Here is a 26,870-nt window from a genome sequence, read left to right as displayed (position 1 = left end):
GCTAAAATCAGGCTCTCTTTATCGGATTTCTTCATCAGATTTCTAGACCTTACTCCAATCTAAGAAATCGTAGTGACCATTTGAATAATCAGATAACTGCAGAAATCTGATAATTATTGGATTATTGAGGGCATGTAAACGCACATATTGATAGATCTCGATTGAGCTGATTGATCTCTCAGCTGACCTTGCATCTCCAAAATGGTAACTTTACAGGAGAGTGAGAAATGTTCTTAGCTTTTAATGGAAGTTAATGTAACAATAATTTTTCAAAGTTATGTTGGAGCATTTCTGTTGAAAAGGCAACTATGCCATTCTCACGAAACCACATCCAAAAATATTTTAATGTCATAGACATTGTACAGATTAACAATATGCTTTTAATTTAGTAGATCAGGTGGAGCGCTATATGATACAGCAAAACGTTTGAGTAGTTCGTTTTTATATTTTTTGACATTTTTTTACACCGATTCTCATTACAGCATTTGGTTGTTTTTGTTCTCATCCCTGATTTTTCTAATACTTTTAACTGTTGAATCTCTTTAATGTTTTTCTTGTAAACTATAAAGGCGTGAACCAAAACAACCAAATGGTATATGGCTTAGGTATAAAGAAAAATCTCAGTGGCTGTCAGTGTGTTGCGGCAGTGAGATTAAACACTATATTTTGTAAAATATACTCTATATGTTTAATAGTTTGCTTTAAAATAGCTAGTTTGACAACAGCATATAGGTTGTGAAAGAAAAGTTGAGAAAAAAAAAACATTTATTTACAGATTATCTGATAAGAATTTACTCACTTGAATTGGAAAATGTTACTTAAAGTCAATTTAATATCAACAAGGAATCATTGTTTGTATATCCAGCAAAAAAAATTGAATTGTTTTAAGTTGGGCTCCAATATTTGTCATGTTCATGAGAATAACCAGACTGTTTTGTTTTTGTTTTTTCAAATTATGCAAAAAAGGTCTCGTCCCGACAGTAGATGTGTGAGATGTAAGACTGCTGTGTGACCACTTTTAGCGTCGCCTTCTCACTCACTTTCACAGTTTTGCATAGGAAGTCTTACTTTGGTACTTGGGTTGTTCAGCTGTTTGCAGCACTGTCTGTTTACACATTTGAATATTCCGACAGAGCTTTTTCTCACAGTAAAATGTTTGTACAAACTCAGTTTGTCTCAGTTTATACTCAGTTTATACTCCAGTGGATGCCTCCTTAGGCCTATTTTAAAAAGATCTGCAAGACGTTCATACCTTGTCAGTCAGTCACAACAGTGAGTGCAGGCTGAGAGCCCCAAGCCCCTACAGGGGGTCTTCAGTGGATTGTGTGATGGGCAGATCATGTGGGCAGGCCATATGTGCCTGTCTTTATTACTGTGTGGCTTGCTATACACTGCTTCATTTGCCATGTTTTTCTTTTCAGTAGTTTGTCATTTTGTCAGTTGATTAAATCTGATTCATCCGCATCTAAAAAAGTGACTTGTTTAAAAAAAGATAAGTACTAAACATCATTAAAATTGAATATACGTGCCAACTGACCACAATTCGTCGCCATCCTGTGCCCACCTTACAAAATATGTGTAATGTCATAGAGCAACACCAGGGCAGGTCAACGATAGCTGCGGAGAATGCCAATGAAATGGACAAGGTTCTGGTAAGACATAGTCCTTGTTCGTTAAGTGAACGTAATGACCAGGAGGGACGGGACGAGGAGTGGAGTGGGTCTGGGCGAGGAGGCACAGTGGCAGAATCTGTATGAGTGACCCCGTAAGGATTTTAAGGGGCCTGGTTTCCACGACACCCCTGCACCATGACCTTAGTGCGTTTATTATGCTTAGTGTGATTTTTTTTTGATATTTTTGTAGAACCTTAAAGGATTTACGTCCACTATTCTGTGTTGCAATAAATTGTCTGACCTTAGTGTTTTCAGTGCCTAACGAGGTAATGAATAGAGCTATAGCTGGGCTTGTGGATGGACACTTGAAGATGACGCCGCAGCAACAGATATGCAAAAGTGGCGTAAATGACCTAGACTCCAAAGCAATGGATGATGAGCTTGATATCAATGAGAAAATTCTCAGCTGTAAGTTATGTATCACTTCCTGTGCATTGTTATGTAACATAGCATGTGAAAATGTTCGTTTGCATGAGGGCATGTCTCACCTAGCCCACCCTTTGACCTTCCTCTGACCTCTAGGGCATGGCTGGAGTTCTGTTAGGAAGTGCAACCCACCTGAAAAGGCAGAGCATGCTGGAACCAGCCTCTCCTAGAAGTCGAGCTGTGTCAGCCAAACCCAGTGAGAAACGGAATCTTCTAATTCCAGGATGAAATAGAGATCTATCAAGATACCTTCTATTTTTTGACCTCATCTCAGTGTAAAACTGAAACCTTTTTCCTCAGCTACACCAGCAAGTGCTTGATGTTTTTATGTGCTCTCACAGTGATAATACTGTGTGTGTATCTCTGTGATAATCTGCACTGATGTTCCCAGACTTGCTGGAACATTGTCCCTTGAACAGCTACCCAGATCAATCTGAAATTGACTGGCGTTTTTCTAGACCAATTCCGAAGCTTTGGTTACATGCCGACAGGATTAAGAATCCTTCAGCCCTTTGCCCTTTTGAATCACTCAGGACGCTGTTGGATCACGGACACTTGAGAAGAAGCTTGACCATGACCAAGGCAGAGCAAACCCCAGGTGCAGCAGGTTCAGGCTCCCACAGTGATAGTCGAGATTCTCTGAACAGTTAATTGATCCCTGTGACTAGACTCACACTAGTCTCACTAGATTGCAGCTGAGAAGCAGCGGGACCACGACCAGGACTCTGCAACTCCCAGTGCTGCCAGTCCAGGTTCCCATGGTCAGTGCCAAGATGCGCTGAACTGTTCGTCTGTCCGTGACTGATGTTCTGAGAGTTGATGCAGGACATTGTCCCCAGAACAGTCACCAAAGATCACACTAAAGTTTGTGGACCATTCTTGAACCTTTAATTCTAAGACAAAAAATAAACGTGTTGCCTCTTTGTGTTAGTCACCCATCACTCTGAAGTGGACCGAGAGTTTGTGAAGCCCTCCTGGACTCTCAAACAGGATTAAGAACACTTCAGCTCCTTTTGTACTAATCACATCAGATCACTGTGGGATCGCATGTGCGCCTGCAAAGAACCGGTACCATGACCGAGACTCTGCAACTCCCAGCGCTGCAGGTCCAAGCTCCCGGGGACTGGGAGGAAGACGGCTCGAGTGCAACCACAACCGGAGACCCTGCTGGACCACCCAGCACTCCACTGAGCCCTTCACAAAGCCCTGCCTCCAGTCCCTCCCTGCGGCGCAAGCGCTTCAAGATGCGACGCATGAAGAATGTACAGAGCGAGAGGGAGGCGGCTGACGGCGGTTCCCCTGGGAACTCTGGCTCCAAGGAATACTTGCAGCTCCCCTCCATCGAGATCACGCCATCCAGCGATGAGGATGCTGCCTGGTCCAACTGCTCCACGCCCAGTGCCTCACCACGCCGCAAACGCTTCCTCCTGCGCAAGTGGCTTCGAGGGGGTGACAAGAAGGAGCAGAGCAGTGAGAGCAGGTCTGTATAACAGGCCGGCAGAACCTTGTTCCTCTCTCTTCTCCACCCCATCCCACCATGTTCACCTGCACTACCCAGCCCTGGCTTTCTGGCCCTTATCCTCAATGAAACTCAGCTTAGTTCCATATTCCTTTGGCATGTCTGAAACCTGTGGCTGCAGATGCGTAACTCTGAATTGCTGGTTTTTTTTTTTCTTTAATTATGAACATTTGTTTATACATTTACATTTCGCTGCTGTCAGAACAAAACCTTCTCCAAAAAGGTAACTTTACAAAATAATGAAAAATACTCTTCATTTTTAATGGAAGTATATGGATACATATTTTTTTCCAAGTTATTACGGACCATTTCTGTTGGCCTGTTCAGCACAAAATTTTGACACATCATAAAGGGTGACTGGCCTTTTCAAAATATGTCAAAAAATGAAAAACGATAAAAATGGAGATACTAGGTTTTGTTCTGACAGCAACGATTTGTAGGTTGGTTGATTTAGTCTGGACTAAGCAAGTAAAAACAAAACATGCTACATTGTTGCATTTTTTTTGTAGTTTTCTAGGTGGTCAGCCTTAGATGTTCCCATGCACTCTCACAAAAAGATGGTTCTTCAAGGGTTTTTCAGTAAAGAACCATGAACCATGAACACTCAAAGAACCCCTTGCATGATTAAAAGGTTCTTTGTATCATGAAAAGGTTCTTCAGATTAATGGAGAATATGCTTTAGATGGTACTATATATAGCACCTTTTTGAAAGTGGTTCTGTGTAGCACCCAAAGGGGTTCTTCTATTGTTACGATGTCAAGCTTGTAACATAGAAGAACCCTTTTGGGTGCTATGTCGAACCCTTTTCAAAAAGGTTCTGTATAGAACCATCTGTAGCACATTCATGCCTATTTTCCATCAATCTAAAAAGCCATTTCATGATGCAAAGAACCCTTTAATCATGCAAAGGGTTCTTTGAGTGTTTATGGTTGTATGTAGAACCATTTAGACAGAAGTCTAACAGGACATGTAGATTTTGTGTTTTCCCACCATGTTAAGCAGTAAAACAGCCATGCTTGCTTTTATAGTGAAATGTGGCGAATTAATACATCATATAATTGCAGGGATGTAACAGTACAACATAGTACTGTAACTGTATTGTACAGTATCATTCACTAGTATTGTGACTAGCAGTTTAGCTTGTGGCTAGTGTGTTAGCTTGGAGCTAACAGATTATCTTGTGTCTAGAGCACTAGATTGGGACAATATAAAGCACAGCTTTTGTTTCAAACCTTTTACTTTAATGTTTGTAGAATGCTCTGATGAACTGGCACTCAATAATTAGACACACCATATTTTTGCTATGTCGAAAAATGTATCGAATCATGACACCACCTCATCATATCAAATCGAATTATGAATCTTGTGAATCGTTACACCTCTGTGTTATTGTTGTGTGCAGTCAGGTGTGTGTGTGTGTATATATGGAGTATTTTATAGAGGCTTCAGTCGTGCTTCGGTCATGTTTGAATCCAGAACTATATATTTTATATTTTCGAATTCTGAGCTCATGAAGAGATGATAGAACGCACTTACTCGAGCCAAAACAGCATCAACAATTAATTGGTTCCAGGTAGATAAGAAGGTATGTAGAGAGGAGACGACGGTTCGCTCTAGTAGTGGCCGATATACACCGGTTCGTGCAGTATACCGGTTGAAATTCTTCTTAAGGTATTCATTTTGTCATTACCTTTATATGTCACAAATAAGCGCAGATAACACACCGTACAAACAGTACAAGTGTCTGATCTCCTAAGTTGCAGTCTGAGGTTTTGTATTTGAAGGACCAATCAGAATGTAATGAGTTAATGAGTTTAAAGAAGGAAAAGACACTGGAAACAAAAGCCAGTCTCTTGGGGTTAAGATAGCCCCAAGCCTAGCATGAAGACCAGCCAGCTTTCTGCGCACCCCGCCTACAGTGCCTCTCGCTCGTCCAGCTGCTTCAGGCAATACTGTGGTCTCAGGGCCTGGTCCTCACAGCAAGCCAACAGGCTTCGCAGCATCTCAACTAATATCAGCAGCATGAATTACTGTATTATTTAACAAATTTGAGCCTCGCCTGACGATCAATGTAAAGCTTGAATGTAAGAGGCACATGTTTGACATGAATGATTTCAGAAATTCAGACGTACAACAATATTTAGCACCGATTTTGCTGGGCTCAGCAAACACCCAGCTCGTCTTAACCTCGATACGGTTAGAAAAGCAGCACCTGACATCTGTTTATTTATTGTTCATTGCTGTTTTTACTGTTTTGCACAGTGTAAGTATTTTAGATTTACTTCAGTTGTTAAATATGGCTCAAGGTGCAAGGACATCCCAGAATAATACACCACCATTAATCTGTAAAATTAGCTTTACTTAAGTATCTGTAATGATCTGGTTCCAAAAAAGTAATATATACCATCAGAAATTGTAATTATATCATTTTAATTATACATTTTTGGCCATAACACCCACTAAGAGTTCACCATATAATTTTGGTCCATATAATTGCCCTGGGCGCGCTGTATGGTCATATTTTAAAACCAAACCAACCTCCTCAGGGGGTTCTGGTCCGCTGCACACCAGGGTTTGAATAGCATTCACATTTATTCTAACAAACTGCACTAATAAAGCAATCGTTGAACCAAAGCTGCCAACTGTGAAGACGTCCTTAATGGAAGATAAGCTTCAACCCAAGATATATGATGGTCTAATCACATGAATGCCTTGATTCAGCCGTGTCATTTGGAACATCTGAGATGTTCCCCTGAGTGTTGTGTAGACGTTTTGGAGAATGTAGGAATTCACATGATCTGTTATTTCCTCCTTTGCATATTGCAGCCTTTTGCAATATCAGTAGAGCAGAGGCCAATATTGTGAGGACATATTTTGCAGCCACATTTCTAACCCAAGATTCCTCATGCCGTGCTTGGGCTGTGAAAGGCCCACGTGAGCCTGGGCCTGTTTGCTCTCTGGGGACTGATGTCCCTGTGGTGACATTTATAGCAAGAGGAGGTTGCACACTGCAGCCACAGGGCTTTACAGGGGCGCTATTAAATATTCATCAGCCCACTGCCTTCTGAGGAGCCTTCGTTTTAAAAATAAAACAACAAGCTTTAAGTACTGATCCCGAAATCCAATATGGGTCCCTTTGGTGCCCTTAATGTCGGTCGCAGATGTTTTACATTGATTGTGAAGGTTTCGATTGCTCCCATGAAGCTTGCTGTCTAACAGTTTGAAACGCTTCCCTACTGCACAGGCCAGGCTGGTTTGACTATGGATCATTCTACTGAACTGGTTCAAAGTCAGAATTGAAACTGACTTGGACTTTAGACTAAAATGCTTTGAGTGACCCTATACCTTATTTATGTTTATTCTATTCAAATAAACGATTAAACATTCCATTCTGTCACAGCAGAGCAATCATAACACTACTGAAACTTTCCCAGATGTTTCGGTAGTGATCATTTTAGCTCATTTTGAGCAGAACTAAAAAAACACCAGTCAGTACATGAGTAGCAAACACTGATTTGAGCACTTTTGTACAAATCAAATCATAATATTTGTCATTAAAATGCAGAAAAAGAGGAAAATGTGTTTTGGTAGTGACAATTCTTAAGGTTGCAAACAGATTTTCAGACACATTAACTTCAAAACAATGGGATGTAACTGCTCACCATGTGGACAGGGATGCAGTCTGACCTGCTGCTCTGAAATGCAGGGGCGTGCCTATGATATGGCTCTGCCTATGGACTAAAACCGTAGCGACATGAAAACGTGGGACAGCATTTTTTTTTTGTGAAGTTGTTATTTTTTTATTTAAAAATTAAACTTGTGAAAAATCTAAATCTTTCAACTTTCAAGAAATTTTCAAGGAATTTCAAAGTATTATTTCTCACCTCTCACCCAGGGGTCGACCACATGCGGCTCTTTTACTGCCCTGTTGCGGCTCCACAGCAGAATTAGATTTGTAGGTTAAAATCCTTTACAGTAAAATAAAGCTCTGCTGATCGTTCAACACAGTTTAACAATAAACGGTCTTAAACTCTGGAGTTAATGTAGAACTGATAATTCACCCTTTAACCCTGAAGATCAGGGCAGACTGCTGGTCACCATAGCAACACAGACAACAGTCTCGCCTAGCTAGTAACTAACATAACGGCAAAGAGAGAGATTTAAGATGAACATCGATAATTTGGAAATGAATGGACTTATTTGCATTTATAATCACTCCAGCTGGTTTCCTGATACGTTTAATCTGCAACGAGAAACTGTCAAACACTAAAAAGCCACGTTCCACCTTAAATGGTGCCTCAGGCGGCAGAATGTAACTGCTGCAACATTTAAGGTAGAACTAGAAAATTCGAACAAGAAGCTGACGAATGAGAAGCGACTTCAGTCTCGTAAAAAGTCGAACGTTGAGAGACATTTTACAAGAAACTGTTCTACTTTTAAGGAAAAGTTTCCTGCTGGAGATTCGAGAAAAGCAGCTTTAGCTGAGCTAAAGCTTAAAACAGAGCAAAGTCGGTCTTTGTTTATGTTATATTTTTTGGTCTACACTAGTACATTAGTACATACTGAGACATATTTACAGCCAAGATGGTCAAACATTACTTAAATTAAATGGACATAAAGGTCATTTAATTTTTGGTGAAAGGACAAAATGGCTGTTCTTAACGTTTGAGTTGCCGACTCCTGCTCTGACCTGTCTAACCAATAGAAAGTGCCCTATAATTGATGACTTTGTATATATTTAGCGTAGTACTGCCTTCATTGCTGCCATCGGTTTACGTAGATCATCACATCATCTTTGTAAGGTCTGAATACTTTATTGTTTAAAATAGATTTTAAATCCTCTTTTACTGCATTAGAGTTCCCATTAATGTGGTGGTGTAATGGAAGGTGTATGGTATTTTTATCACCTGTGTCAACTTCCCTTTAACATCACAGTTCCACATAATGTGGGGAAATATGAGTTCCTTTTCTTTGATGCGCATGAGCCATATGTTGGTTTTGTTCCATAGCCTCGTACTGAAGACTTGAAAGGAAGGCAGGTTTCACTGTGGGCTTTGCCAGCATGTTTTGTCCCACTTTGGCACTTTGATTTGTTGCAGACTTTTAAACTTTTATGACTTCTTCCAGAGTGATTTGCAGACGACCACCAACTCTGACTCGGAATGAAGTCACTCTACATTTTATACCTTATTTTGGGCTCATTTTAAAGCGATAGCTCTGTTAAAAATCCATTTATTTTACCATTTTACTTTAAATATCGATCTGCCAGGAAGTCAGACTTAACATAGATGCTAGCAGATGGCAGGAAGTCGTTGTCAAGTGGCGTATAGGTGTCAAAAAAGCCCTCTCGTATTTAATATCATTCAAAATGGTTTGGTGTGAATTGGTTCATTGTAGAGAAACTTACCAATCCTGATTTTTTTACCATAGGGTTGCAACAAACGACTGTTTTGATAGTCAAATAATCTATCAATTATTGAAACGAATGATCGATTATTCGGATTATTAATCGCTCAATTACCAAATAACTTTCTGGCAAACTTGTTCTCCGTGAACAGTTAAATTTGAAGGATTTTGTGTAAACATTCCATTTCAACAGTAACCCTTCGTCCGGCTCCACTGTATGTTTGCAGAGAACTGCCTCCTATAACTATCTTCATCCAGCAGTTAGTTCCGGCCACGCAAACCGATTGATTGAAGCGCTCTAACTGTGCTGTTATTTCACCATAACATCACGTTTTTTCACAAACACTGTATCACTCCGCTGAGACGCTGTTGCTAAGCAACAACTTTGACAGTTCCCAAACTGTCATCAGCACTGAGCAGCTTTTCAGTCGGCAGCTGTGACAGAAGAACAGCTAAACAACCTGGAATCAGCCAGAAATGAACCCGACACCATTCGCCAAACGAAATGGGCTGTAAGATGCTTTACAGACTGGCTGGAACAAAACAACATTAATACTGATCTGGCAAAAACTGACAAAACTGAGCTAAACTTGATATTGCGGCAGTTTTATGGCTCAGTCTGTAATTCGAAAGGTGAGGCTTACAGCAGGCTTTGCTGCGATTGAGCGGAGTTTGTTACTTTGATGTAGCAACAAGCTGCTTGTTAAGGAACTCTAATTTGGCTGAAGGAGCTGCGAACATTAAAACATACTGGACGCCGCGTTCACAGCCCAGTTTATTAATTTATTACTTTATTTATTTAACTGTTGTATAAAAGCGATAGAACACTCGAGGTCGTGTGTTTTGTTTTGCGATAACACACTCCCTCTGTGTTCTATTGCACAAATAGCACAACCGACAACGTTTTTTCGGAGTTTAGCGTGAGACGCTCCTACACTTCTTGCTCTTGAGGTTGCCATCGCGCTTTGGTTAACTCTCCAGTAAGCGGTAATGTCAAAACATTCCTAGTGAGCGCAAAAAAAAACATGCGCAATGACTTCACCAGCTAATCGACTATTAAATTAGTTGTCAACTAATCTGGTCGTCAATTTTAGTCGAGTAAGTCGAATAATCGTTGCACCCCTATTTTACAATGGTGGCAAAAGGAACCAGGTGATGCAATGTCTAAAACATAAATATAGCCATTCTGTTTACTATCCAAAGCCACCCAATGAATCTGCACATCTTTTGAGTTCTGTATGTAATGTGGATTATGGTGAAATAGAGTAGATCTGAAAAAGAAAAGTGTATTTCGGGCCTGTTTTGCTTTACAGCACCATACATGTACGTCTTCGTCAAGAATGGGTTCATAACAAGATGCATTTTAAGACAAAAGCTCTTTCAAAACTACTGTAAACAATGTCTCAGGCATCAGGCGGAGCATTATAACCATTTCATATAATAACTTTCTCTGAAGGACATTTTCGAGGCGTTTAAAAGGGGAACTCCACCTATTTTTCAAATTTCGGCACAATTAAATGGTTAAACAAAGTCGTTCAGAGTGGTTTGATGTGAAAAGCTCCGTTCCAGAGGAACTTGCAGAGTCAGAATTGTTCACAGGTGTTCACAATTGTCAACAACCGGACGTCTGAAGTGTTTACTGCCTCTAAAAGCTCCCTCACAGAAAGTTATTACATGAAATGGTTAGATATACACTGTCTGAAGTCTTAACACATTGTTTTATGGTAAGGTTTTAGCTTAAATAAGCAAAAAAGTCCCTAAACAGAACTTATTTTTTCAGATTTATTACTATTTTGCCATCATTAACATTACATATAAAACCCGGAAGAAACATGTAGGTTCACCGGTGGGTTTGGATAGTAAATAACATCAGCAAACAACAAACACATCAAACTACTCTGAATGACTTGGGGTAATTCCCCTTTAACTCTTCAGACATCTGGTTCCCACCACCACCACTGTGAGCAATTATGACTACGTGCATTTCTCTACTAGGGAGTCTATATCACACCAAACCACTCTGAATGACGTTGTTTACATCTTAACCATTTCTTGTTAGCTACATTAGCCTTGTAGAGAAGCAAAGAAGCAAACTTCAGACTCCAAACATGTCCTGGCTAAATGCTTATATCTGGAATAAAGTGGGGGAATTTGGGCAAATCTGCCTTCCTGACAAACTGTCACTTAAATTTGCTGCATCTGCTGAATGAACTGGTGCATACAGGCTCATACAGACAGATGCACTGAGATAAACGTGAGGCTTCTCCATTCCTCTTGGCCTGCTGAGCGTTAGTGTGAAGTATTGGGCAACCTTGTGAGATCTGTTGTGAGGTTTCAAGGCAGTTCTGAAAGATGTGAGCTGATATCTGCTGCCAGCATGCTCCGAACACGCAGCAGACACATCTTTAAAGCTACGCTCTGCTGCATGCCCGCACAGCAGAAATGAGACGTGTGTTAGGTGCTCACAAGTGCTGACCCCTGCTCTCTGTGCTTTCTGTGTTACAGCAGTCAGCAGAGCAGCATACAGAGCAGCCATGAGGAGGACACCACGCGCTACCTGACCCCTAACATCCGCGAGGAGAGGTAGGTACTGCCTTTACTGTGAAAGTTGATCTGAGCTTTTGACATGATATGATTTCAGTCCGTTTGGCTGTTGGCTTGTAAGTAAAAGTTTCAAAGGGGAACTCCACCGATTTTTTTGAAAAAAATTCAACATAATTAAATGGTTAAGTGTGAAATGCTCTGTTCTAGAGTCAGAATCGTTTACAGTGGTGATGATAGGAACCAGATGTCCACCTCTCAAAGCTCCCTCACAGAAATTTGTTGTAGATTACAGATTGTAAACGAACATGTAAAGCTCAGTTCATTATTGACATTATTAATTATTGATATTGACATTATATTTAGTCTATATTCTTTTTTTTTAATTTATTTTATATATTCTAAGAAAACGTGTCAGTTGTCCCTGTTAAGTTCTGTTAGTATTTCTTTTGAGGATTTCTCAAATTCTCGTATCGTGATACAAAAACGACACTGCGCATCGTATCATGAAATGTGTGTATCGTCACACCTCCTAATAAACATTGTTAAGGTTTAAAAACATACCATCAACCCCCCACCGTCCCTCGCCTCTGTCCACACCCCGTCCACACATTTCGTGTATAGAAATCTACACAAACTACACAAACAGCCTGTTTTGAATGATATAAGGTGTGTTTCAGTCTGGACTGCATGGTAACTTCACACGAGAAGGAAAAACGTACGCTACTTTTAATGTAAGTGAATGGAACTTTTTGTCCAAGTCATTTTGGGCCGTTTCTTTTGATCCATTTATCATGAAATTTACACACAATGTAAAGGACAACAGGTATTTTCAAATTTTTAAAAAAATTAAAAATGACAGCAGCAAATATAACAGTCTTAAAGGCACAGTAACAAAAACAGCCTGTTTAATTTCAAGAGATAGGAGAGGTTGCAAAGGTTGCTTTGGAAAGGTGGTCAAAAGCGGACCTCAGGGGAAAAACCAAAATACTAGAAAAACGTGGGACACGGATGGACTGTCCTGGACACTGAGTGGTACATTTGAAACACACGATACCAAACCTTTTATTTGAAAAAAGAGGAAAATTTGGAACATCTATAATATGATTTGGCACATTATTCTAAAATAATAGCTGCATCAGACATGCTATCAGTGAATGGACGCTTGCTGCCACTTAGTAGCAAAGCACCATTTACTATTTGCTTTCATACACTGTTAGCATCATTAGCATTTATGACTGAACTGCTCCTTTAACTCTATAATCGCATATATATTTGTGTGGTGCCAAATAGCAACAAAGTGTAGTGCAAGGTGAATAGCAATGCAGTGTCTTAGAGAGAAAGTGTTGGTCTAGTGATATTGTTGCTGTTGCTTGGCGTGTCCACTAGAGGGCAGTGGTTTATCAGAGCCTAGTGAAGTGACTGCTCCTGTATGTGTTGCAGTACTTATTGAAGTAGTTTTATTAAGCTCTCTCCTCTTCTTTCACACTGATCTCATTTCAGATCAAAAATGACACCTTAAACAGAAGAATAGAGCCCAACACACTTCATAAACTGATGGATGCTGGATGTACGAAGATCTGCACAGTCACAAAGTAGTTTTTTGCCCTGACTCTAATTAAGTTATCCTTTCTTTCTGCTTCAGTCTTTACTTCACAGTAATAGCAATGTTTTTACCTGAGTATGGGTCTAGGGCAGTTTTTCTGAACACTGGTTCTGGAGGCCCACTGTCCTGCACTTCTTAGTGTTCTCCCTGCTCCCAACACACCTGATCCAACTAATCATTGAGAGCATATTGTTGAGTTAAAGTGGCTCCTTTAAAGCAGGAAAAGCTCTAAATGTGCAGGGCGCGGGCCTCCAGAACCAGGGTGGGGAAAACCCTTGTCTAGGCCACTCTACCCACCACATCCTCTTTGTAGTGAATAAGCAAAAACATGCCAAACATGTGTTGGGGACTTTTTACACTTCTGGGCTTTTTTAAAGATACTTTAAAATTAATATTGTAAAGATATGTTGTTTTATTATATTGTAGACAATATACTGTATACTGGACCCCCAACATCTGGTATGGTACAACTGAGCTCTGTATATCTGTTTTTATTACTGCACTGTTTCTTATTGACCGGTGTTGACAACTTAATTTTCTGTTATATCCCAGATAATGGAAGTGTTCCTGCTTCTAATATGCTTGTTAGTCCAGATTCTGCCTGGAGGGCATGAACTCGCTTGTCTGAATAACATTTGCAGAAAGCTGTGGAGCCAAAACAATGAGGAGTACTTTGTGCTTCAGTCACGTTTTAAAAAAAAACACATGAGGCGATTTTTGGGCTTTTACGTGAAGCTATGAAAGGCAGCTTTGTTTGTCTCGCCAGGTCAGTGGCAGTGACGCTAGCCATGGACAAGGATGAGTCTAAAATGCTTTAGATGGGCTGAACCCTTAGCAGGGCTGGACGATATGTATTGTCTATATCGGTATACCATGATATTGACACTGTGGTATTGCTTTTCAACTTCAAGGAATATTTTTAGCAAAGTATTTGATGGATAATGAGCATTATATCCGTGATATATTGCCCCAAATAAAAACGAAAAAAGAATGCAATGATGTGCAAATCTTTTATACCCTGTATTTAATTGAAATAGTACAAAGACAACATATCAAATGTTAAAATTGAGAAATTGTTTTGTTTTTTGAAAAAAAAAAATGACCATTTTGAACTTGATGCTGGGCAACACATTTAAAAAAAAAACCAACAAAAGTCTGGTGAAGTTGTACAATGAAATAAAAACATCCGGTGGAACATCTTACAATTAATTAGGTTTACTGTCAATGGGTCAGTAACATGATTGGGCATTAAAAGAGCACTGAAGAGAGGCTGAGTCGTTCAGAAGTAAAGATAATGATGGATTCACCTTTCTGGGAAAGACTGTGCAGGCAAATAGTGCATCAATTCAAGAATAAGGTTTCTCAATGTAAAATAGCAGAAAACTTCATCATCTATGGTGCATAATATCATTAAAAGATCCAGAGAATCCAGAGAAATCTCTGTATGCAAGGGACAAGGCCGAAAACCAATATTGTCTGGCTGTGATCTTTGGGCCTTCAGGCAGCACTGCATTAAAAACAGACATGATTTTGTAGTGGAAATCACTGAATGGGCTCAGAAACACCGCTGAAAATCACTGTCTGTGAACGCAGTTCATCACTGCATCCACGAATGCAAGTCAAAACTCTACCATGCAAAGAAAAAAACATATATAAACAGGATCCAGAAACACTGCCGCCTTCTCTGGGCCTGAGCTAATTTAAGATGGACTGAGATGAAGAGTCAAAAGCTTCCTGTGGTCCGACAAATCACAGTTTTAAAACTCATGGACGCCATGTCCTCCAGGCTGAAAAGGAGAGAGACCATCTGGCTTGTTATCAATGTAGGTTTCAAAAGCCAGCATTCTTGATGGTATGGGGGAGTAAATTTTTCACTTCTTAAACATTGACGTGCTAGCAGGGAACCTTCCCTTCTGCCCCTGTTGTTTTGTAGTCTGCATATCTTTTTGGGTTTTTTTTTTTTTTGGTCAAAATGTTCAGGCTTTTTCTCTTTCAGATGGAAATATTTGGTGGCCAAAATTTCGCTTTGGTGTAATTCAGAGAAAAAGAAATGGAACAAAACAGGGCAACCGATCAAACCATCAGGCTATGTATGGTTTATAAGACACTCCTTTAGCATAGAGGAGGCAGAAGTTCATCAATTTTATTGATGCTAACTTAAATATCATCTGATACTGTGATATATTGGGCAAATATTGTGAAATGAAATTTTTTTCAGCACCACTCAGACTTAGAGTTAATCTTTTTACTATACGTTTTAATTACATAATTAATTTACTTTATGTTCTATTTATCTGCTGTTTTTCTACAAGTTCAAATTTGCACTTCTAACTTTTTTGCATACTGCATACTTAAAACTTTATTAATTTTAAGTCATAATAAAATATCGGTAACACTTTCTATGAATGTCACCTTGGTAAGCATCTATAAACACATTCATAACGTTATAATGCATTCATAAGGCATTATAAACATGGCTATAAATATTTATTAAAATGCATTACACGTTATAGCTATGCTTATTATGCATTATGAATTGTTAACATAATACATTATAAGCACTGATCATAACAAATTATAAGAGCTCATAAGTCGTATTTGTCCGCTCTAAGTAAAGTGAAGCGTACTGTACTAAAGCCTCCTCCAGTGTTAAGAGTGAGGCTTCAAGTTGAAGTATTTACTGAAGGATTTACTGAAACACTAAAACATTCACAGTAAAGCACATTACAGGCTTCAAATGTCAGAGTTTAAACTAGAGCTGCCATCAGTGTTTTACCCAATGTGGGAAAGGTAATGTTCACCACCGTTAGCTTGGTATTTGTCTTTACTTTACGCTCTCCAAGCTGGGACTGACTTCTTTGGCACTGACAGTATAACATGTTATTAACGCTATTTATAATGCATTATATTAACAATTCATAATGTATAATAAACATGGCCATAAAGTGTAATTCAGTGTAATTCATTTTTATGAATGTTTATAATCATGTTTATAATGCCGTATGAAGGCATTATAACATGTTATAAATGTGTTTATAGATGCTTACAAATGTGACATTCATAGAGTGTTACCAAAATATCTTCTCTTCTACTTACAAACACAACTGCGATGTGGGTTGAAAGTCAGAATGAACTACGAGTCAGAAATAATTCATATAAAATCACGGCGCTCTGTTATTATCGCTGGCCGTAACTACACCTTCTAAAGGTTGTTTGTTTTCTCTTAGTCTTGGTCTTCATCTTCATCATCCTCATCACAGAATCAGATCCTCTGTCTCTCCTGGTTGGGATGGTGTTTGTTCTCTTTGACCTTCTCTTTATCATTTAGCGCTCGACCTCGTAAAATCTGTTTCACTGAAGAGCAGAAGCAGGTGCTGCGAATGTTGACATCAGCAGGTTTTCTATGGAAATGTTCTCCAGTTCGGGTTTTCTGCTGCGTTCTGTGTTCTTGTTGAAGACATTCTGCGTGGTCCAGGTGGGCCGGTTCCACTCTGTGCTTGTTCAGTCTCGGGCTTTGTTACAGGAGGACCTCTCTGAGACTCTGGGCTGCTCCTGGTTTGCGCTCATTAAAGGAGGACGAGAGGGAAGTTGTAAAGTGTGCTGGACGTCTTTAAGTCTCAGAGTCCACAGCGAGACACACAGTGAGCTGCTTCAGCGCTGTGATGATGATGTAACGTTCACTGTAGCTGATGGACATTCAGAACCATCAGCTTCACTGTCTGCTTTATTATCAGCTCTCATTAACCTCCCATACACCTAATAAAGTTTACTACTATTATTAACCAGTTTATCCTTTCTTTCTTTCTTTTTCTTTCTTTCTTTCTTTCTTTCTTTCTTTCTTTCTTTCTGTTGTTTTTCTTTTCTGTGTTCCTTGCTCTCTCTCTCTCTCTCCTCTCTTCATCTTTCATTTTTCTTTTACTCTTTCACTCTCTTTTTCCTTTCTGTCTTCTTTTCTTCATTCTTTTTGTCTATCATTCGTTCATCTCTTTCTCTCTTTTGTCTTTTTCTTTTCCTTTCTCTTTCACTCTTTCTTTATTCATTCTTTCATTTTCTTTCTGTTCTTCTGATCAAACTTGTTTGTTTGTTTGTTTGTTTGTTTTCTTTCTTTCTTTCTTTCTTTCTTTTGTTTTCTATCTTCCTTGTTCTTTTTCTCTCCTATCTTCCTCTTTCTTTTGTTTTTTCTTTCTTTCACTTGTTTATCCCTTTTTTGTCTTTCCTGTCTTTGCTCTTTCTGTCTATCATTCTTTTATCTCTTTCTGTTTTGTTTTTTTTGTTCCTTTTCTCTTTCACTCTTTCTTTATTTATTTTTTTCAGTTTTGTTCTTTCTTTTAGTCGGACTTCTCTTTTCTTTCTTTCTTTCTTTCTTTCTTTCTTTCTTTCTTTTGTTTCACTTTCTGTCTTTCTTTTTCTTTTGTCTTCATTTCATTGTTCTTTGTATCATTCATCTCTTTCTCTCTTTTGTTTCTTCTTTCCTTTTCTTTTTCACTCTTTCTTTATTTATTCTTCATTTTTGTCTTTCTTTCTTTGTTTGTTTTGATCAAGCTTCATATTTTTTTTCTTTCAATCAAACTTTTGATTTAACTTCTTTCTTTCTTTCTTTCTTTCTTTCTTTCTTTCTTTCTTTTTCTTTTTTCTTACTTATTTCTTTCAAACTTTTTTGTTTGTTTTTTTTTCTTTCTTTCATTTGTTAGCGCTCACTTTTCTGTCATTTTCTTTATTGGTTTTTTTGTTATTTTTTGTTATTCTCTATCTCTCTCGCTCTCTCTTTTTCTCTCTCTCTCTGTATTGTTGTTTGTGTTTCCTCCATTTTACTGTCCACCCCTCTCTCTTCTTATATATATATTTCTATATGTGTGTGTGTGTGTGTGTGTGTGTATGTCTCTCTCTCTCTCTCTCTCTCTCTCTCTCTCTCTGCTCATTAATTAGCTGACTCTCTCTCAGTGTGAGTTTGTTCCTCTGGTGGGTTGTTAGTGGAGACAGCAGGCAGAGCGCAGGTGGAACACCGAGACACAGTGCAGGAACAGGAAGTAGGTCAGCGCAGTCCAGCAGAGAGGGAGGGAGAGAGGGAGGGAGAGAGGGAGGGAGGCAGGTGCAGTGATGAGAAGCTCCAGTGTGCGCTGTGTGTCCGGCGTGTCCGGAGTGTAGAAGTCTGAGAGCGGGGCATCATGGTCCAGAGCCGGGCGCTGGGGGGGCTGTCCTGCACCTCACCCGTCAAACTGGGCTGTCACCCCCGAGTGTCCACTCTCAGGAAGAGGCTACACTTCCGCAGAGATCAGTGAGTAAACCTCTGTCCCCTCGGGCTCTCTGAGAGGAAGAGACTGGATTTGTGGTCTGTTTAAATGTTCATTATCTTTAAATCCAGACACAAACGCACAGAACTTTTTAGGGAAAGTTTTCTGACTTTCTTAACATCTGTAAATAGAACTTGACACAATGAGGACGGCAGCAACTAAAACAACAAAAAAACAGAGTTACAAGATGATGATGATGATGATGATGATGATGATGATGATGATGATGACGATAATCTCCAAATGAGTTCAGTATCTTACTAAACTACAGTCTAAGTTTACAGACTCTTGCTTGTCGTTCAGTGTAAGACTGTCACAGTATTCTTGAGTCTTGTTCATATAAACGATGCTTAGAACAGGAATCTTTTTCATTTTCATAACAAATGGATGAAAAGATGTGATGGTCTCGTTGGCTTTGCAGTATTTCTGCATTTGCATGTCTGCTTTTGTATTTACTTTGCAGTTTCCTTGAACGTACGTATGTATACGGTACGTAAGGAAAAAGCTGAAAGCAGAAAAGAAACTATAATATATATATATATTTTCAGTATTTCCTGTGTCACTCTTTACCTTCATTACAGCTTCATTACTCAGGAGACTCACTTTCAGTTTCTCAAAGAATCTGCAGACACACCTCCAAAGTTCAGTCTTAGAAGCTGGTTGATGATTTTCTGAAGTAATCAAACACATTCAGTGATGTTGAGGTCTGGACTCTGGGGTGGTCACTCTATCGTTCAGCTTCTTTGTTTGATGTGTCCGTCTCCTTTTCTCAGTGAGGTTCTTCTTGAACAGCTACACATCCTTTCAGACCCACAGCGCTGAGTCGCCTTCTCACAGTGGAAGGATGGACAGAAACACCTGTGGATGTTTTCAGATCTGAAGCAGCTTGATTTTCTCCTCTCTCTCACAGATGAAAGCTTTAAGTGCTGTTTATCTGATGGGGGCAGTTTTGGTGTCTACCAGGTCTTCCAGGTCCAGATTTCTCTGTAGCTTTTAATCGTTTATTAACGATGACATATCTAATCTCCTCAAAAATACCTTCTGAAAAATTAATAACTTGTACTTAAGGGCTTTTTTGACTGGAAATTAAATAAATGAAGGGCGGTCTCTGGCTTGACACATCATCTTTACGAATATACAGCTGTGTTTATTTTATCTTTATTTACATCAGATTGCACAAGAACATGTCAAAAATGACATAAGCTCAGCCATGTCAGATTTTGTTGTTAGGGGGTTTTGGCCCCCATAATGGCCATCAGAGACCCAGCAGCAGCTGATTAAAGGCTGGACAGTCGGATGGTGGCTGGCTGAAGAATCTGACACTGGCCCGTGGCTGCAGCTCAGGGATGAATAAGTAATGCTGGTTCTGGGGAACTTGAGGCAACAGCCAGCCTGACAGCCCTCACTTTCCGCAAGCCACTCGTGACTGCATCAATATATTTAAGATCCATTGGGATGTGGGTGATGTGTGCATGTGTGTGTGTGTGTTCATAAGAGCTATGGAGCTGCCTCAGCTTAACGAAGCCTGCTAACTGTCTTTAAATGATGACCACAGACTTGTTTTACGTGTACCAGTTTTAATTTGGAGAAAACAGGAACTGATCTGGGGAGTCTTAATACCAGCGCTGTGGGCTGGGCGATAAAAATAGCAGCGATTATCAAAATCACAGGTATTGGTGACAGCATTTGAGATATTTTTGATACAATTCTTATGCAGTTTGGTTTCTCAGTCTAGCATTAGCAGCAAATACTTGAGTTAACTGTTGCTGCTCTGATACACCAGGGGGCGTTGTGCTCCTTTTATTCGGTAGACGAGTAAGAAGAAGTCTAGCCATTCACTTGCAACAGCATAAACCAGCTGGAAGGTTAGCAGAGTTAACTAGTGAGCTGAAAAAGGTCGTAAGTTTGAGGAAAGTGTTTTGGAACAAGATTGTGGCAAAAATTGTGAGTTCAAAATACTGTTTAGACTTAATGCATATAATAATTAGCAGTGATTGTCAATATTAATCTATAAGGAAAAGCATATTGTGATAAGAATTTAGTCCATATTACCTAATAGTAACTGTGATTTCTCAGTGCTGTTGTATGTATTTTATGATCTAGCAAAGCTCATCCAAAAAAGGATTTTAATTAGTTTGTCTCCCAAACTCCTATTTTGAGCACAAATGGGAATGTAAGTCACATCAGCTGTGTTTCATTGTTATTCTGATTAAATAAATAATTAATAACCGTTACCATAGCGATAAGCTTTCGTTCAGAAATGATCACAGTGCATCCACCAACGGAGGAAGCTTATATATAGGAGGTGTATATTTTATAAAGTGGTAGGTAGGGGGTGTAACGATGCGCAAATTTCACGATACAATGTGTGTTGACATTTTTGCGTCATGATACATTTTGATACAGAATTATAGAAGAAATGCTTTAATTTAACATTTATTTTTGGATTTACTAATTTTTGGTAATTCCCAAAACATGTTTTTAAGGACAGCAGTGCTTGTTGAAAGGACAACTGGCACAAGCAATTTTCGACATACGATGAATAAAAAAAAATGTGCGATGTCTATATAAAAGTAAACAAAACATGTAAAATATATATTTACATGTCAAAATTAAACACCAGCTTATTAAATTTTTATGTTTCAAAGATGGGTTGAGGTCAGGGATCCCCTTGGCATGTGACAAACCCAGAATTGTCCATCCAGAGAACGTTTCCACTGCTCCAGAGTCCAGTGGTGTCGACCTTTACACCGCTTCAGCCGACACATGGAAACCTAATTATGAAGCTGTTGATGTTCAGTTCTTGTGCTGATGTTGCTTCCAGAGGCAGTTTGGAGCTCTGTAGGGAGTGATTTTTACACACTGTGCTGAGTTTACGTGGTCTACCGCTTTGTGGCTAAGCTGCTGTTGCTCGAAGATGTTTGTATTCCACAGTAGTAGCACTTACAGTTGGCTGGGGCAGATCTAGCAGGGCAGAAATTTCACTAACTGACTTGTGGCAGAGGTGGCACCCTATGACAGTGCCACATTTAAAATCACTGAGCTTTTCAGTACCACTCATCCTGCTTGAGCCAGTGTTTGTCTAGAGGCTGTGTGCTTGAATTCAAACAAATGTTAGCCAAAATTTAGAGAGGTGTCCACATACTTTTGGCCATATAGTGTGTGAGAACACACCGCGCAAAATATGCTGTGCTGCAGCCGCAGTGTGCGTGAGTATATCTGTATTATTGCTTCATAAACTCTGCGTTTGCTGGAGTAAAATAACAGCCCTATAGAATATTTTGGTGGGAAAGAACTTCATTTATTAAGACCACTGTGGGTGCGAGGTCACAGATACATGGCCCCCTGCTGTGTGAACAGCTTGGAAAAGTGCTGATTCATCAGAAAATGGAGGAGGCAGTGAGGGACCGCCATACCAACCAGAGTGATTTTCACATGACAGTAGTGATAAATCGTACTAAATTACTGCTAATTGCATGTACAACACACACACTCTCATCGCAGACCATAATTAATTGGACGGAGAGATTCAGCCCTGCACTGCAGCACATTTGAAATTGGATTTGAAAATGAAACGGTGACGGTCAAATTAAATGAGTTCATCACGGCCAAATTGTGCATGACTGGCCGATTCAGTCGCTCGGCATGAGCCCCAGTGAGCTTTTATTCACTGAAGACGAGACTGAAGACAGTAAGCTCTGCAAAACAGGAACTGATGTCTTCAAATGAATAATTATTTATGATTGTGTTCATTTGTCCAATTACTTATGGTCCCTGAAACGGGGGGGGGGCTGTGTCATCTACAACATGCACTCTTAAAAAAGATGGTTCTATAAAGAGTCATGAACACTTAAAGAACGCTTTGCATGATTAAAAGGTTCTTTGCATCATGAAAGGGTTCTTCAGATTGATGGAGAATGTGCTGTAGATGGTTCTATACAGAACCATTTTGAAAAGTGTTCTATATAGCACCAAAAAGGGTTCTTCTTTTGTTTCAAGCTTGACGTTGTAACAATAGAAGAAACCTTTTGGGTGCTATAAAGAACACTTTTGAAATTGGTTCTATATAGAACCATCTGCAGTGCAGTCTAAAGAACTCTGCAAAGAACCTTGTAACCTTGCAATGGGTTCCTTATAGAACCATTTTCTTTGCTAAAGAACCCTTGAAGAACCATCTTTTTAAGAGTGGATGTAAAGAAATGAGCATTTATGTCTTAAAAAAACACTGATGTTAGAATGAATACAAATAAACAAAATAAAAGTCCTCTGTGTCTTTAAGACTGATATATCATCGCCGTCAAATTTTTATTTTTCTATATTATTTCAGCACACCAGCTGTCCTTTACATTATGTGAACATTTCATGATGGATGGACCAATAGAAATGCTCCAAAATCACTTACAATAAAATCTTTTTACATTGACTTACATTGAAAGTTAAGAGTGTTTCTGCCTTCTCCTGTAAAGTTACTATTTTGGAGATACTTGTTTTTCTTTGAACAGCGACAACATGTAAATGACCTCTGTTCTGATTGGCTGCCCTGTCTTGTGCAGCCCTAAAACACTCCTTATAACTTCAGCTTGAGTGGGCGGGGCTAAAGTGCTGTAGGCTCATTGGGAGGATGTATGTAAATCCATTGTTTTTTATGGCATCATGCAGCATAGTTTTCGTATGGACTTGGGTTTGAATGGTACTTTTTAGTACTTTAACGATGCATACATACTACGTCAGACTCTTGTTTTAAAAAAGTAAGGCATTTTTCCATGAGATGGGATCTTTATCAGATTTGCATTTATTTTAATGTTATGTATTGTGTTTACTGGCAAAATCACTCTTACTGCCAAGATAAACAGTGAGTGGCTGAGACTTTCGCACAGCACTGTAGATGTAAATACCCTTGATTTAGAGCCAACACACTCCACTTTAAAGCGCCAGTTTGGCCAAAAGTCAAATGTACACAATGTGTTTTGCCCTTAGACAAAATGTAGCCAATCAGCCAAGACTTGTTTGATGTCTGAAGTTTACTTCTTCATTTTTGCACTGGAGCTGCAAGGCTAACGTAGCTAACAAGTAAAGCTTATACCCCACCATTTGGCATTATGCTAACTGCATGCCTAAATCATTGCATGCAATCATCTGGGTCCCGGAAGGTGCTGGAACCTATCCCAGTGTTTGCCAGGCGGAAGGCAGGAAACACCCTGGACAGGTCGCCAGTCCATCACAGGGCAGACACGCAGATTCACCCATAGGGGCAATTTAGCATTTCTAACTGGCCTGACTGCATGTCTTTGGACTGTGGGAGGAAACCCACACAGACATGGGGAGAACATGCAAACTCCACATAGATAGAACCCTGGTCACCCGGCCGGGGAATCGAACCCAGGCTCATATTTAAGATGCTTTAAGATATTGGTTTGAGGCGAATATGCAATTGTTTTATTACGCAGTGCTAATTGGTGAGCTATAAGCTTCCATTGCATTAGCTACATTAGCACTGAGGGATACACTGAACCTGCAGCTTCTGTGAAGATCATGTCAGAGATGGTCAGTGGTTGCTATATGAATGGGAACACTCATAAAGCTCGACATGGCGCCTGTTTATATGGAAAGTCCTGCTCTTTAAGAAAAAGAGCCAATCAGCTTGCTGGTTACACTGCGAGTGGGGAATGTTGAGATCTACACTACACTAATCTGAAAAACATGTTTTTGTGCAGTATTTAGCAAAATGCTACAAACTATTTGAGGTTTTTGTCTGATTTAACCAGTAGTTCTAAATCTGTTCTTCAAACAGTGATTTGACCTTCAGTTTCGAGGTCTTAGATCCCTCCCCATTCAGACAGATAGGAGCCTGGTCGTGTGTGACTGGAAATAACTGCCCGGCGGCCTTGCCAAGACGGACAGGGCTTTGATAGTGTCCAGTACGCAGACGTCCTGCGGTGTGGTGGTCAGAATCACTGTCCTTTCATCTCGCTTCATCCGTCTTCTACAGAGCTCCTCCCAGCGTGAGTTTGAGGGGCTTCAATGGGGGATGTCATGTTCCGCTGTTCCGCAGACACTCCGGGTCATCCTGTCTTCTTTCACGGAGTAATGAGGGCAGTCTGGTCTCTTTTAGCAGATGACTCTGTTAGACAGGCTCTCTTCTTAATAAGCAGATTAATAACCGTTGTCCAGGACGGTCACAGTTACTCAGTTAAACTCGATTACTTGATTGAAAAGAATTATTCATCAGAGATGACCTTCTCGATGAATCAGCAGTGATTGGTTGGCAGTTTATATGATGATGATGATGCATATTTCAAATTATGTTGCTCTCTTATGAGAAACAGAGGCTGATGAACATTTATCTGCATTTTTTTGGCCACATTTTTTAATGAAATAACTTTCCTAGCATATTATTGTCTGGAATCTTTGAAAGGCTGTTTCTGGTACATTTTTTTTGTTTTGCTGTTTTTTAAGTATCTGATTACAGAATTAATTAGGGATGCAAGGCGATATCATAATCCTGTCGGCTCTGGCAGATGGTTGCTTTAAAAAGAATGATTGGTAACAGTTTGACGGGCTACAATCTGTAACTGTAGGACTACAAAGTAGTATCAGTGGAGCTGATAAAATGGACAATGAGTGTAGAAACAAGGTAGGTGTGCTTAATGAAGTGCTCAGTGAGTGTGTCTGTCTCTGTTTCTTCCTCCTTTATCATCTTAAGTACAGGTGAGAATGGACCTCACACGCTTTGCCAGGCCTTTCATTTTGATATAATCAGCAACATCATCTTAACCTTTGCCTCACACAGAGAGAAACTGCTTACGTCGCACTGTTAAAGTTCAGCTGATCTCTCGCAAGAATGATTAATGACTTTCCCACTGGAATAATCCAGAGGAGCCGCATGGGAAAAAAAACTGTGGACGTTTAGACACGTTCATTTTTTGCTGATTTTTGTGAAAGTATTGCCATTAACATCACTCTAAACAGGGCTTGTAATACATGCAGATTATCCTGTTAGTGTCTATGTGGCGTTCTGAGTGAGCATCGATGGTCCAGGTTGACATTTAGCTCCGTTTTAGCCCCATCTTACTATAAACCAGGTAATACTGCTGACCAGCGAGGTGAATCTGAAATGAGTCACTTGTGATTCCTTAAGAAATGATTCAGTGCTTCATAGAATTTCACATTTCATTGTTAATTGATTTCATTATTTATTTTATTTTACTTAAATTGTAATGTGTTATAGTACACTGGCTGTGTTTACATGCAAAGATTTTTGCCAATCCGATTAAATACATTCAGATTATAGATTAAGGTGTTTATGCTCACTCTACTCAGCAATCTGATGGAAAATCTCCGTTTACATGCTCACTACAAGAAATCTGATTCAAAATTACACAACTGCATAGAGAACCACTTAGTGTAGACGTTACCATGACAACGAACATCACGTGAGTCCAGTCAGAGTGAGATGAGCAGCAGTGAGCAGTGCTTGTGTTTTTAATTGCTTTAAAATGAGGTCAGGTCCTTCACATGTCCTTGTTAAAGCAGGCCAAGAGGAAGACGTCGTGTTCTGAGACACATAAGCTGGACGTCCGTCCCACCGCCGTCTTTTAAAGATCAGAGCATAAACTTCGTCTCCTCTGCAGACCAGTTTCTGCTCCGCCACGTTGAACGGTATAAACTTTCACTATGACGTGACGAACATGATCAGAACGGACTTAAACTTTCCGATAGGGAATGTAATCAGATACAGGCGTTTACACGGATATTATTCTTCTATTTAACAGATTATCTACAGGATTACCCACCTCGATCAGTCGGATAGAAATTGTATTCCAAATGGCCTCAATTGGACTAGTCTATTCTGATTGAGCTGTTAGTCGAATTATTAACGGATTATTAGGCTGCATGTAAACGTAGCTATTGTTGCAGGGAAAAAATAATTACATGACTTTACGTATCGATCTGTACCATGTTATCCGCACCACTGAAGAAAATTCTGGGTGATGGTCTGCCAGAATATACAATTCCACAGTGAACTGATTTAAACACTGATCAGACATAACATTATGACCACCTCCTTGTTTCTACGCTCATTGTCCATTTTATCAGCTCCACTTACTATATAGGTGCACTTTGTAGTTCTACAGTTACAGACTGTAGTCCATCTGTTTCTCTGATACTTTGTTACCCTGTTCTTCAGTGGTCAGGACCCCCATGGACCCTCACAGAGCAGGTACTATTTGGGTGGTGGATCATTCTCAGCATTGCAGCAACACTGACGTGGTGGTGGTGTGTTAGTGTGTGTTGCGCTGGTCTGAGTGGATCAGACACAGCAGTGCTGCTGGAGTTTTTAAACACATCAGTGTCACTGCTGGACTGAGAATAGTCCACCAACCAAAAATATCCAGCCAACAACGTCC

The 26,870-nt window shown here is 39.7% G+C and overlaps 1 protein-coding gene across 1 annotated transcript in view; it reads left to right on the top strand.

The window, feature by feature from the left end:
• Positions 1-2,917: 2,917 nt before the first annotated feature.
• Positions 2,918-26,870, top strand: part of gramd1ba (GRAM domain containing 1Ba) — a 103,398-nt gene continuing 79,445 nt past the window's right edge. The window contains exons 1-2 of the mRNA XM_036595292.1: positions 2,918-3,579; positions 11,530-11,607. Coding sequence (XP_036451185.1) covers positions 3,173-3,579; positions 11,530-11,607 — 485 coding nt within the window. The 5' untranslated portion in view covers positions 2,918-3,172. The remainder of the gene's footprint in view (positions 3,580-11,529; positions 11,608-26,870) is intronic.

This window comes from Colossoma macropomum, unplaced genomic scaffold, assembly GCF_904425465.1.
Source record: "Colossoma macropomum unplaced genomic scaffold, Colossoma_macropomum, whole genome shotgun sequence".
In the NCBI taxonomy this organism is placed as follows: domain Eukaryota; kingdom Metazoa; phylum Chordata; class Actinopteri; order Characiformes; family Serrasalmidae; genus Colossoma; species Colossoma macropomum.
This window is presented reverse-complemented; position numbering and strand designations above follow the sequence as displayed.